At 37.3% G+C, this 13,781-nt stretch overlaps 2 protein-coding genes across 5 annotated transcripts in view; both read right to left on the bottom strand.

Moving 5' to 3' along the window:
* The window catches only part of LOC107689054 (dehydrogenase/reductase SDR family member 7B-like), a 14,997-nt gene extending 12,349 nt beyond the window's left edge, over positions 1–2,648 (bottom strand). Inside the window, exons 1-4 of the mRNA XM_016486937.1 lie at positions 2,561–2,648; positions 1,301–1,458; positions 1,067–1,182; positions 654–864 (exon numbers count right to left, since the gene is read on the bottom strand). Of these exons, the coding sequence (XP_016342423.1) occupies positions 654–864; positions 1,067–1,182; positions 1,301–1,458; positions 2,561–2,577 (502 nt within the window). The 5' untranslated portion in view covers positions 2,578–2,648. The remainder of the gene's footprint in view (positions 1–653; positions 865–1,066; positions 1,183–1,300; positions 1,459–2,560) is intronic.
* A 416-nt stretch (positions 2,649–3,064) lies between these two features.
* Positions 3,065–13,781, bottom strand: part of LOC107689053 (protein cramped-like) — a 19,104-nt gene continuing 8,387 nt past the window's right edge. For all 4 annotated transcript variants that reach the window (XM_016486933.1, XM_016486934.1, XM_016486935.1 and 1 more), the window contains exons 5-20: positions 11,922–12,005; positions 11,763–11,811; positions 11,492–11,577; positions 11,038–11,161; positions 10,118–10,199; positions 9,067–9,903; positions 8,614–8,782; positions 7,966–8,126; positions 7,158–7,226; positions 6,935–7,016; positions 6,439–6,549; positions 6,169–6,338; positions 5,886–6,072; positions 5,628–5,780; positions 4,484–4,623; positions 3,065–4,218 (exon numbers count right to left, since the gene is read on the bottom strand). In XM_016486933.1, coding sequence (XP_016342419.1) covers positions 4,096–4,218; positions 4,484–4,623; positions 5,628–5,780; positions 5,886–6,072; positions 6,169–6,338; positions 6,439–6,549; positions 6,935–7,016; positions 7,158–7,226; positions 7,966–8,126; positions 8,614–8,782; positions 9,067–9,903; positions 10,118–10,199; positions 11,038–11,161; positions 11,492–11,577; positions 11,763–11,811; positions 11,922–12,005 — 2,627 coding nt within the window. In that variant the 3' untranslated portion in view covers positions 3,065–4,095. The remainder of the gene's footprint in view (positions 4,219–4,483; positions 4,624–5,627; positions 5,781–5,885; positions 6,073–6,168; positions 6,339–6,438; positions 6,550–6,934; positions 7,017–7,157; positions 7,227–7,965; positions 8,127–8,613; positions 8,783–9,066; positions 9,904–10,117; positions 10,200–11,037; positions 11,162–11,491; positions 11,578–11,762; positions 11,812–11,921; positions 12,006–13,781) is intronic.

Raw genomic sequence — 13,781 nt, 5'->3', positions numbered from 1 at the left:
AACAAATATGAAGCAGCAACAGTTTCCAGCTCTGATAATAAATCTCATATTAGAATGATTTCTGAAGGATCATGTGACACTGAAGACTGGAGTAATGATGCTGAAAATTCAGCTTTACCAGCACAGGAATAAATTATATTTCAAAACATATTCAAATAGAAAACAGTCATTTTAAGTTGTAATAATATTTCACAATAATATTGTTTTTACTGTATTTTCGATCAAATAAATGCATCCTTGGTAAGTACAGGTGCATCTCAATAAATTAGAATGTCGTGGAAAAACAGTAAATGAACATACTTTCCAGAAGGCCAACAATTCACTAAAAATGTTTTTTTTATTGGTCTTATGAAGTATTCTAATTTGTTGAGATAGTGAATTGGTGGGTTTTTGTTAAATGTGAGCCAAAATCATCACAATTAAAAGAACCAAAGACTTAAACTACTTCAGTCTGTGTGCATTGAATTTATTTAATACACGAGTTTCACAATTTGAGTTTAATTACTGAAATAAATGAACTTTTCCATGACTTTCTAATTTATTGAGATGCACCTGTATAAAAGTTAAATATTTGAACGGTAGTGCATGTGTGTTTATATAACCAGATATATAATCGTTGCACTGATTTCTTTCTTTGACTCTTCTCCACTAACCTTGTGTAAGAGCAACAGGACCGAAGTAGTTAGTCTCCATGACATCTCGCTGAACTGATACATGGGTGTCCAGGATGTTGCCACGGTAACTAATGCCTGCATTGTTGATGAGGACATCAACATGACCGTGGCACTTCAAAATCTCCTCGGCAGCATTGGAAACCAGAGATGTGTTGGAGAGGTCAAAGGTGACAGTGCAGGGAGAGTAAGTCTGAAAAAGAGAGTAATAAACCCAGTTAAGAGACTGGACATAAGTATGTTTGGATACATTCACATCCTTTTGCCTAGTGTAAATAACACTATATCTTTCTCATAAATTAAGGCTTTAAAGATTAAATTAGGCTTAAGAGATAACATAACTTTGACTGCAAAATCTGAACAGGCGAGTAAGAGATTTGATTGTATGTTTTCACCTGTATCTTTCCACTGTTTTGGTTTCTGAGCTCCTCCACAACCTCCTGCAGTCTCTTCTGGTCCCGTCCGCACAGGATCAGTCGGGCCCCTGCCGCATGGAAAACCCGTGCACACTCTGAGGTACAAAAGACAGATTGAGAATATTAAAACAAACAATTATGTAAAATTGACAGTCAAATGTCATTGATAAGACATTTTGATCAGCATTATAAGTGAGTTCATGTTCATGTAACCTTTGCCCAGGCCTGAACTGGCTCCAGTGATCACCACCACTTTATCCTGTATATTCTGCTTGCGTCTCAATCTCTGGATCACTTTCAGCAAAATCAGCAGCCCCACAGTCCCAGCTGCCAATGGCCCAATGCCTAAACCAAACACACGCTCCATGTGTCTGTACACATATGCAGAGATATGCAAATATGAATTCACATTTATTAAAACTCAGCCCAGCATCTTTATCTGAAAGTAACATGACAGCATTCTCTGAAAACACAGCTGAACTTCAATGTGGGTATGTTGTATATGCTGTTTACATAGGAGACAGAAAGAACTGTAAATTGTAAACAATATTTAGAAGAAAACATGAAATTGTTTTTATTGTATATGATCGGTATAACTCTTTTATACCTCACGTTTTGTCCTCACATGGCAAGACAGCATAAAATATTTGTATTTTAAAAATTATTTCTCTATCCAAAACCTTTAAAACAAACTAGTGAAGGCAAAAATTAAAATGCTGAAAACTTAAAAAGGTGACTAGTTAAGCACATAAAATAATTTTACCTTACACATTGAAAGAAATGACACTTTTTAAAGACAAATACTACAACTAATTACTATTAAAAATATGTTAGTTAATTGAAATAATGCTGGAATAAAATAAAAAATATAAAACAAATTTAAATGACAAAAACATGAAACTACTAGAACTTTTTAATTAAAATGAAAACTGAAAAAGCTCATTCAAAATATTAATAAATACTATAATATTATGCAAATACTGAAAACACACTTCTGTCAAGGACATCAGTGGTCAAGTGTCGTTAAGACATTTTCGTGATTGATTTATCGTTATTAAAACATCCTTAGTCTGTTCGATAATACAGTCAGGTTATCGCTGATGTGTAGTACACTAAACAACTATCCTGAATACAAAGTCACGTATACACGTTTCAGTGTACTATGCAACCACGTTTATCACGTTGTAAACATATAGGCCTAATTTCACAGACAGGGCTTAGGTTAAACCAAAATTAAGCCATAGTTCAATTAAGACATTTAAGTATCTTTTATAAACGTGCCTTAGAAAATAACATTGCTTGTGTGCATCTTGAGACAAAACAATGGCACTGACATGTTTTAAGAGATATCAGTGCAAGTTTCTTTCAGGTAAAACAGCCCAGACATGCATTTTAGTCTGGGACCAGGCTTAAGCCTTGTCTGTGACACCGGGAGATAAAATAAACTGGCAGGAAAAATACCACATTACCTACCGTAAAATAAGACCCATACGATTGAGTGCGTGGAGAATCCAGAACTCAATACCCTCACGTGATTTCGGCTGTCCAATAAAATTCCGAAGGGGCGAAGCTATCACGTCTCTACAGAATCCAGCAAGAAAACACATCAAAACAATGGATATGATAAATAAACAAACATGACACAGACACCAGGGTTCCTTTAGGTTACTAGAACTATATATAAAAAAATTGGTTACATGAAATAAAATGAACATTAATCGAAATAAAATAAATTATAAAACAACTTAAACGTATCTCAAATAGCTGCAAAGACAACATTTCACATTTTCATTTAGTTTAACTGAAATAACTAAAACTAAACAACAAAAAATAAATACTATAAGTTTAAAAATTAAAAAAAAAAATAAAAAAAATTACTAAAACGTTCAAATTAAAACTAAATATTCAAATAAAAATTAATAAAAACTATATAAGTATCTCAATGATACTAGACAGACACAAAAGGGTTTGTTGTAGTTGTATTTATACACACTGGGATTAAAATCCCCTTTTAACACAGAATTCTTTAAAACAGTGGAGAGGAGCTCCTAAATGCCTGCATGTGGCATGTTAAACAAAAAAACACTGTTTCAGTGAGTTATCAATAAATAAAACCAAATGACAATAATTTACAATATGTTACAAAAGCTGTAAATACTAGGGACTGTTATTGTCTATTTACATCTGTGCAAACTCGTATATGTTCACCCACCCACCCACACAGAGAAAGTCTCAGATAAGAAAACTCAAGTTTTAGAATCTACAAATTATTGGCTTCATATGAATTCATCAGGAAACAAAAGTCCTAGTGTTTTGGGGAAAAATAGCGTAATAGGTTTAATCTCACTTTTGATGCAACTACACTGCATTTGCATCAGTAATTTTGTTTAGTGTGGTTAGATATTCAGTCCACGTAATAATCTCACAAAAAGAAGCCCTTGTCCCTTTCAGTAGTGTGGCTTTCACCAACCTAAAACGTTCAGATGAAAATAAACCAATCAGAATCGGGGGTCTCATAAACAGAGGGTGTGTGCAGACGCACTCCTATGGCTTTAGGTTTTGCACAAATGTTGTGTACAATAGAGAAAAAAAAAATCACAAAGACAAAACACATACAATCCGCGGCTCCACTTACAGATGCATGCACATGCACACACACAAAAGTGAGACAAAGACATTAGAGACAGATATACAGATGAGAAGACGGTATTTGTTCAGATATGGCAGGTCTTGTTTTCTCTGTACATGAGGTTGCGCTGTAAACTGGAGTGTTTTTATTTATTTATTTTTTGTTTAAGTGTCCTGGGTGTGGTTCATAAGACAACAGCCACAGAATAATCAACACACACACACACACACAATCGCTCTCACATGCACACATTAGAGCCCAAAGGCTGTTGTGGACCCTGCCAGTCTATTGCACTTCCTACAGCTGAACTGCACTCCAGCTAACATTCTTCTGTCCAATACGAAAAGGGGCAGAACAGTGACAGACACCGCCTCCAGCATCAGTCCTCTGGACGAGGTGGGAGGGTCGGTTCTGTGACAGAGAGCTCCTGTGCGAGGTCATTGAAGCGGGCGATATAGTCAACGCTGCTCTCGCTCATCATACAGGCCAGCTGGGTATCCACCTGTAGTGAGAAAACAGCCTTTGAGCAAGTGTCCAAATGTTTTTTTTGGGGCCACAGCACGATAAATGTATAACACTTTCAAAGCTGAGGATGGATGCCTGATTTAATTTGCATACATTATTTGAAACACCCTCACTTCCTGTTTATCTTCATTGTAAGCCAGGATGTGAAAAAACAAAAACGGGAGCACCTGGCGATAATGTGCCATATCAAATGACATTAATCTACCAGACAGCAGCTGGGGACTTTCTGTGTTTCCTCTCACCTCAGCTACATCCGGCAGGCCGCGGGACTGAAAACAATCGTGGGAGTTGCTGTCCAGTAAACTGGGTCCAAGTAAGGCTGTGTTACTCAAAGGGGGAAGGGCTGTCCTTCTTGTCTTATTATCAGGAGATGCCAGACTTGCTGCAAATCAGGAAAACAAGGATGTGTTTGTCAATAGTGCTGAGACTGATGGAGGTTTGCAGTACGAACACAGACAGGTAACTGTGGACATTTTGGCTTCAGTCTGAAGCCAGCCTCTTGTACCTCAGTATCAATACTGAATAGATACCTCAGGCAACATATAAAATGATTAAATTAAACTAGGGTTGTCATAGTTTAACTTGATATTGTTGATAGAATATCAACAAATTCACTTTTTTTTTTTTAAGTTAACACATTAAGTTCCTTTTAAAGGAAGTAATCCTTCGGAATTCCTTCGATCTATCTATCTATCTATCTATCTATCTATCTATCTATCTATCTATCTAATATGTTTTTGAAAGAAGTTTCTTTTGCTCCCCAAGGCTGCTTTTATTTAATCAAAAATACAGTAATACTGTGAAATATTATTAAAATTAAACTGCATATCTAAAAATACAAATAAAATACAAAATTAATATATTTGACAATGTCATTTATTCCTATGTTGGCAAAGCTGAATTTTTAGCAGCTAGTACTCCAATTTTCAGTGTTACATGATCCTTAAAAAGAAAAAAGAAAAACAAAAGCATTCTAATATGCTCATTTGGTGCTCAATAATTTTTTTTTAATTAATATCAATGTTAAAAAATATTTTTGTAGAAGACCGGATACATTTTTTTTCCAGGATTCTTTGACGAATAGAATTTATTTGAAATAGAAATCTTTTGTATCATCATAAATGTCTTAACTGTCACTTCTAAACAAATTAATGTATCCTTGCTAAATAAAAGTATTAATTTATTTTCAAAACAACTTTTCAAAAAATGTTGGAATGGTAGCATATATATAAATTTAAAGAAAGCTCAATCAATTAGTTACAAACTCAAAATCAGTTACCAACTCATGGCACTATCATTTTATTTTCTGCTTTTTTTACTTGTATACATACTATCTAGAATAAACATCTGCTGCTAACAGGGATTTGAGTTGTGTTTGATACTTACAGAGCAGGCAGCCGAGACTTGAATCGGTAGAGTCACTGGGGTACCACTGAGGGTCGTGTGTGGGGGACGGCATCCAGCTGTCACATGAAGAGGGAAGGAGCTTAGATCTATCACTTCCATTGAGTTTAGGAGGTGAGAGCAATGATCCATCACCTGAGAAAGAGACAGAGAGGTCGAAAATGAGCGAGTAGATATAACTACTATAAAACGATGCCACTGAGATCCTCTAACACTCAGGTTCAATCCCGTGGGTCATACCATAGTGCGAGTTGATGGCGAGCTCAATTATAGAGTCACTGATTTGAGTTTGTGGCTCTCCAGAAGGTAGAGACTCCTCTGGGGGGCCCGGAAGAGAGATATCCAATAGGGAAGCAACACTGGGAGGAGCCAAGAGGGAGTCCCCGCCCCCTGGAGATGGTGGAGAGACACCGTTCTGCAGGGATTCCTGCAGATAAAGAGAGTAAAATGAGAACAAACAGACCAAGATATGAATTGTACACCTAAAAGTGAAAGAGGATATAGGAAGAGAATTAGTCCTTACCTCAGAAGGCTCCTGATCAAGCAGATCTGGCTCTAGCTCAGGTGCAGCAGGTGCAGAGTCCATGGCCTCCTCAGACTCCACAATGGCCTTATCTACACTAGGGGCCTCCACTTCCCGACAGGGGCTGCCAGGGATAATACCTGCAGATTTTGCAGCCAGGTCAATTGCACCTGAAACAAATTCAAGAGAAATTCATTTGTGTAGCAGTTGGTTTCAAATGTTCAGTGGATAAATAAATCTTTTATCATTTAATTTTGATTTGATCCTTACTGGACAGCTGAGTAGTGGGTGCAGAACTGGCTGTAGTGGACGAAGCTTTTGAGGAAAGTTGGCGGTTCGATGTAGCGAGACGAGTTTGTATTGGACGAAACGAACCAGTTCCTGACAAAGCGGTACACAAAATATTTAAAGAGCAGAGACTGCATTAAGATCCGACAGACAGATACATTGATCCTGACACTTAAAAATGAAAGAATTTTACTGCTTGATCTAAAAAAAAAAATGTTTTTAACTACTTATAAGTAACTGGTGCCAAGCTAAGCTATCAAAATATTGAATTGTGAACAGTACATGTTTTTTTATATATTTAAAAAAATGTAACTTTTTTTTGTGAAATGTTTTGCTTTAAAAGAGTGTTTGTATCTTTCGCTATGATAAAATGTCTTTTGGTGTGATTTTTTTTATATAATGACATTCGTGAATTTAAGTGTGACATAAGTGTCCAAATACTTGTGTAATTTGTTACGCATTTGTGTGGATTTATTACCTGTAGCAGATGAATTGGAGAGAATAGAGAAGGAGCAAACATGAGGCGAAGTGTCTCCAGTTGTTCGTGGCAGCAGGGTTCTCTGTATAAAAAAAATAAAATAAATTTTTATCATTTGACAGCTGTAAGAACAAAACAACAAAAGAACAGATTCAATGTGAAAAGTAGTAACTAGGTAAAGGCAAGAAGCCCCACTTCTTATTTTTCTTCCATCCACACTCACCTGAACCACGAGAGGTTTCCTTAGTGGACGCCCCCTCCCTATTTTCCGCTGCTTTGAAAATATATCTGACTAAAGACAAAAAAAAGAAAATGATTAGAGGAAAAATTTCGCTAATGAAGAAAAGAGTATATTTTTCCCACAAAACAAAACAAAAACCCTGATGTTGTCATGCGAGATTTACTGTTGTACCATATGTACAGTTCAAAAGTCTGGATTTACAACATTTATAAAAAAAGAAAGAAAAGTTTTATTAAGCAAAAAGGCCTTAAATTTATCAATTTAACATTTTCAAAATTGATATTAATAAGAAATGTTTCTTGATCACCAAATCAGCATATTAGAATGATTTCTGAAGACTGGAATAATGACTGCTTAAAATCACAGGAATAAAATACATTTAAAAAAATATATTAAAGTAGAAAACAGTTAGAATAAACAGTAATAAATAATCATTTATAACATTAAATTGTAATACATTATGTTCCTGTGGCTCAGTGATAGAGCATTGTGTTAGCAGCGCAAAAGGTCGTGGGTTCGATTCCCAGGGTACACACATACTGGTAAAACATCTATAGCCTGAATGCACTGTAAGTTGCTTTGGATAAAAGCGTCTGATAAATGCATAAATGCAATGCATAAATAATATCTATGAGACGTCTTTCAAAAAAAATTCTTACCAAACTTTTGAATGGTAATATATATGATTTGGCCAACTGACAACTTGAAATACATTTCAATATTATATTTAAAAATGAAAAAGCATGTCCCTCATGTCCTATTCGCTTTTAGAAACACTGACTCAACTCACACTGATGGAGTCCAGCTGCTGGCGAAAGGCTAGCTCCGCCTCCTTATTAGGTGAGAACATCCGCAACTGGCGGGAGCTGTTAGGAGGCAGGGTCGTCGGGACAGCAAACCCTTCGCTGTCACCTCCGGAGGCCAGCAGAGAATGCGACAGGTTTCTCCCACCTGTGGAGAACACATCTATTTAAATTCCAGCTGATAAAATTGATACAAAGCAGCAACACTGCAATTTTGTCACAATATTGAGTCAATATGATGTTTTTGGTTCAAGAAGAGGTGAAACTTCAGGCTTTTCCAGCTGTTATAGGTTGCAATAAACTTCAATCAGTTCTGGGAGGATGTTCATTACACTGGCTTTAAAGGTGAAGTGTTTCAATATTTAAATACTTTAGTTTATCCCAGTTTAATCTGCAACTACAAGTAAACCATTTGTATACTAATTTCCCTAAAATTTTGGTCTGTGAGCAAGGCGAATGGCCTGAGATATTAACAATTGCTCAACCAATGCCGTGAGTTTGGGGTGGAACTAACTGCCATCCAAAGGCAAGTGGGGGAATATTTGGGAAACGGTGTCATTTCTGTGCCACTATTTGGAATTGCAGAAATAATGACACTTCAACTTAAATTAAGACACAATTATGTCTCTGTGTACCTGTGATGACTGCATTATTCAGAAGTATTTTTGAGCGTGCTGCATGTTGCTGTCGACCCCAGCTAGGACTACGGGTCGCCCCAGCTGGAGCTCTGCCTGGAGGAGTCACTGATGAATCCTCTTGACCTGATTTCAAAGGTGAAGTGCCCACTGAACATACCTCCGGGGTCTAGGAATAAAAATAAAAAAAATTAAATGAATTTAAAAGATGTAAACCTTTTCATTTAAAATTAGACTTAATTTAAATAATAAATAAACAAACAGAACCACAGACGAACAAATTACTCATTTAATTAGCCTAGTGCTATCTAGTTTATATGCATCTCTCATGTTTTTATGCATAGTATTAATTTACAATTTCTGACAAAAACTTGTTTTGTGCCTACTTATAGTTGCCTTGAGGTATTGTGGAGGTCAAGTGTAAGGTCAGAGAGAGAGAGAAAACAGACTTACTGGTTTGGGGTTGACCTCGGATGACACAAGTCTCAGGAGACACCGAAGCACACTTTGAGTGGTGGGCAGAGCTGAGGGTTGGGGTTTAGGCTGCCATTCATACTCCAGCTGTAGTTTCCCAGGCTTGCCCAGCATGAGGTAGACTTCTGCCAGTGTCACATTCTCAAAGCCCTGTGAGCTCCAACCTTCGTTTTGGATTTGTTGAGGAGATCGTCCAGTCCCACTCACTTCCTCACTGCGCCCTTGAGGTTCTGATTGTGGTGGTGCTGCTTTTTCTGATGCAACCCCTCCTGCCATTCCAGGCTCCTCAGACCGGCTCTCGATTGGGGCGGGGTCTCCCTGAGTCACAGTCTCTTTGTCGCGCCCGCTAGCATCAGTCTGAGTCTGACTCGCTGCTTCTTGCTCCAGAGTCCCCACCACATTCCCCTCCGGTCCAATGGGGAGCGATGGAGAAAGGGTTGGACTGACTGGAGAGGTAGAACTCAGGTTTGGGTTTACATTGGTCTCCAACCCTGGAGCTGAAGTGCCGCTATCAGGACTGTCAACAGGATGCCCGTCGCTTTTTTTCAGGTCTCCGACAACCGGACCATACTTGCCCGATTTTCCTCTTGCAGGCTGAATTCCCAAAATGTGAGCTGCGGGCAAGTCCCTAATACCTGTCCGGCCACGCCCACTCTCCTGCCAGTGTACTGTGCAGGAAGCTTTTGAGTGCACAACACGAGCCACGCCTGGCAAAGTAGTAACCGTGCTGTTCTCTGCAGGAAACAGGAACAGGTCCTCCGACTCGCTAGACTGGGCCAGGCCATCCAGAGCTTCTCGTTCTGCCAGACTCTTACGCTACAAGTGACAAGTTAAGGGGAATTACTGTTATAAAACACATAGGTTTGGGTACTGATTTAAGCATAGAGATCTTTGCCAAATCTCCCAAACAAAGCAACCAAATCAATCACAAATGTATCTCATAAAACAGACGAGGAATGAAAAAGGAAGGAAATTAAACTCCTGACTGTGCATGCTGAGATATCTGGCTGAGATATGAATGCAAGGATACAATTCGTTGATCCTGGACAGCCCACTTTTGCTTCAGGAATTCAATGAGAGTGGAGACCTTCCGGTGCAACTCCACAACCATCCTACAAACACAGCACAGTGATGGGCATCGCCAAATCTGTTGTACTTTTAATGTCACAACGAATTGCAAGTACTGGGAGATCTTTTCTTCTGTATGGTGACGTACATCCATTTCATTTTTAGTTTAAATTTTCATCTCATGCTGACTTTCAATAAGAAGTCAATATGATATCAAAATACATTTTCATGACTCCAAAATAAAAAAATAAAAAAATAGCCATGAAGCAATCTCACTATTTAATTTAACACGAAAGTCACCAAGTATGGCAATACTAACAGACTAAATAAAACTAAAACAAAACACTGAAAATACTAAAACTAACCAAAAAAATAACATTGACAGCAAGCATGAAAACTAAACTTCAAAATACATACACACACACACACACACACACATACATATATATATACACACACATACACACACACACACACACACACACACTATAATATTCCTTCTTAAAATATTCCCGCCCACTTCCACAATCCAACCAATTTGCAGATTACAGAAGAATGTTGTAAGTAGTGCTGGGCGGTATGACCAAAAATTTATATCATGGTATTTTTCAAAATTATACCGGTTTCATGGTACAAGACGGTATTTTTTTTTCATGCATGAACTTACCCATATTTATTAATATGTTAACCATATTTTCTACTGATTGAGAACCGGTATTCGGTATGAACCGGTATACCGCCCAGCACTAGTTGTAAGATAGCAAAATAACAACATTTTGCAATAAGCAATTAAATAAATAAGCCATGAGAATGTATGATTTACACGAGGTGGATCAGTGAGGTATGCAAGACAGGTCATGTGTGCGCATTAGTGAACCTCACCTGAGCCGAGGATTATGGGCTAGACTCTGAACCCGAGCCCAGGAGTGGTTGCTCCGGGGTTGAAGTTCTACAGCCACCTTCAACGGTAAACGCACAGGCTTCTGATCCTCCTCATCACTCACACCTGAAACAGAGAACAGAAAAAATAATTAATACTATGAAGCCTACACCACCATCTCCATGATTCTGACGGTGGCCTAAATCTGCATCACCGCCCATTTTCTAATCAGTCCCACAGCCTGAAACCATGGAAACCATGAAAAACCACTCCTCCTACACCCTGGAGAGCAGCCATGGCACACTCATCCACTGCCTTGGTCCACCTAAATACCCATGGTGCTCCATTTTTGTCAGTGTTCTCTTCTTACCTCATGCAGTCTGTTTAACTTGCTAACAAAATCTATCTTTTAAGAGTCTATAAAGCAATCTCCGTTTCTCTCTCACACACACACACCATCTGGGTCGCAGAGTTTCTTCAGTGCGCGGCACATGGGAGCTTTGATCCTCAGATTTCTGCCTTTGGAACGTACTGTGGTGGCCCTGAAACAATGTACACACAAAATTATAGATGTACCTCAATATGACAATATTGATAATATAATAATATTCATAACCTACAGAGATGTACAGCAGATGTTCCCATTAGACATGCCCTAAATAATCAGTACTGTTAATTATTAACATTTCTCTTTCTCTCTCTCAAATACACATACACACACACTTACCCCTGTTGGATAAGCTCATTTAGTTTGGCCACATTTTTGTCATCCATCACTAGAAGAAACAGGAAGACACCAAAGAATGTTACATTCAAAATGTCCCCATGTGCAAACACTTAAAATGTACCCCCTTGATCAACAAAACCCACTGCCTGATATACTTACAGCCTCCAACCTTCTTCCTGAGTTCAGCATAATAGATGAGGCCATAGAGCTCCTGGGAGGACTTTTTCAGCACACGTGAATACACTGAAAGATGGACAAAAGGAAGCAATAGAAAAAGGTATAAAAACATGAAAGCACTGAGCATTTATCATGTATTATGCAATTGATTTTAGTGGAAACCATAATAGATTATTTTAGGATTATTTTATGAATATAAAATTCAAAAGAACAGCATTTTATTTGAAATAGAAATCTTTTGTAACATTATAAATGTTTTTACTGTCTCTTTTGATCAATTTAATGCATCCTTGCTGAATAAAAGCAAAAAAACAGTAGTGTACCATGAATCAACCAATAAAGACAAAATACAAGAAACTGTGAAATGTCACAGTAGAGGTTAATGCTGTTTACATTTATGTCTGTCTACATTTATGTATGCTACTAAATCACAATAAGCAAATGTGCATGGTGTGGGCACACTCATGATTTGATAATGCCCTGACTGACAAAAACCAGGCAGTGTGGTAGAGGAAATTCAAATTTTCTCATATTGAGAAAATTCAACTCAATATGAAAGTGACAGACTGAATTTAAATGGGATGACAGGTACATCTTTGTTGTGGCAAGTTGACTGATGGACAAACAAATCACGTGTGACCCGATGGGAAACAAAACACAACGTGAGCCATGTGTTATGAAAATTGGTGGAAAAAAGCTAATACAGCTAACTTAAAGAGGCATTTTCAGGTAAATCATCCTAGAATTCATACAAAGAAAAAGAACGCATATTTGTAACGTTAGTCAATATGAAAAACTAACCAAGTTACTGTTCAGTTTCGAAAAAGATTATTTAAATTTGTACTTGTTTGCACCTGATATTTGCTACCTATGTGTAATGTACCTTGACATTCAAAGGTAAAGTTTAATAATAGTATAGGTAAATAATGAAACAATGATCATGTAGGTATCACCACTTCTGAATAGCACCACATACATTTTTGGTAAGTCTGTTTGCGTGAAAGAAAATTGTGAAATTGTAAAATTCTAACTTTTTTTTTTAGGATTCTTTGAATAGAAAGTTCAAAAGAACAGCATCATTCATTTCAAACAGACATTTTTTGTAACATTATAAATGTATTTACTGTCACTTTCGGTTCTTTAAAAAAAAACAATTCTTATTGACCCCTAACATTTGAACAGTAGTGTATATATTTAGGAACTAATCTTGACAACTAACAGTCTGGTGAGAAGCAGGACAGAGGACTAGGGGTGCAACAGTTCAACTTACTCACGGTTCAGTTTGTATCACGGTTTTTGAGTCATGGTTTTGGTACGGTTTGGTATGTGCTATGTTTAGGGAAAAAACTATATTGTCAAATAAAAATAAAGAAAATAAGAACAAATAATCTAACTACAAGTAACAGCACAAATAAATAAACAGTGAAAAAAGATACAAACAAAATTAACAGTGCTTTTCAGTTTTTTTAGGTAGGTCTAACATAGTTTTACACTCCAAAGAGAAAGGAAAAAATGAAATCGCATCATATGACCCCTTTAACATTAAAAACTTTAAGACAATGCACGGATCCAGTACACTGATACTGTACATTCAACCGACTATGTATGCTAGGAAACTCACCAAGACAGGCATGTTGACATAATTTTTGTGTGAATTTGTCCATTCAAACACAATACTTCACAGAGAGCTTAATATTTGCCCGCGTTCTGAGACGCGGGTTCACGCTCTTCAGATGAGCGACCACACAGATCTTCTCACTGCGCTCACTCACGTCTTCTGGCTCTTTAATATTTAAACTGGCAAGGCTTAAATGAGTTTAGTTTAAACACAGATAGCAACGT

This window comes from Sinocyclocheilus anshuiensis, unplaced genomic scaffold (genome assembly GCF_001515605.1).
Source record: "Sinocyclocheilus anshuiensis isolate Anshui unplaced genomic scaffold, SAMN03320099.WGS_v1.1 scaffold653, whole genome shotgun sequence".
NCBI lineage: Eukaryota > Metazoa > Chordata > Actinopteri > Cypriniformes > Cyprinidae > Sinocyclocheilus > Sinocyclocheilus anshuiensis.
Note: the sequence above shows the minus strand (reverse complement) of the source record. Positions and strands in the feature narration are given on the sequence as shown.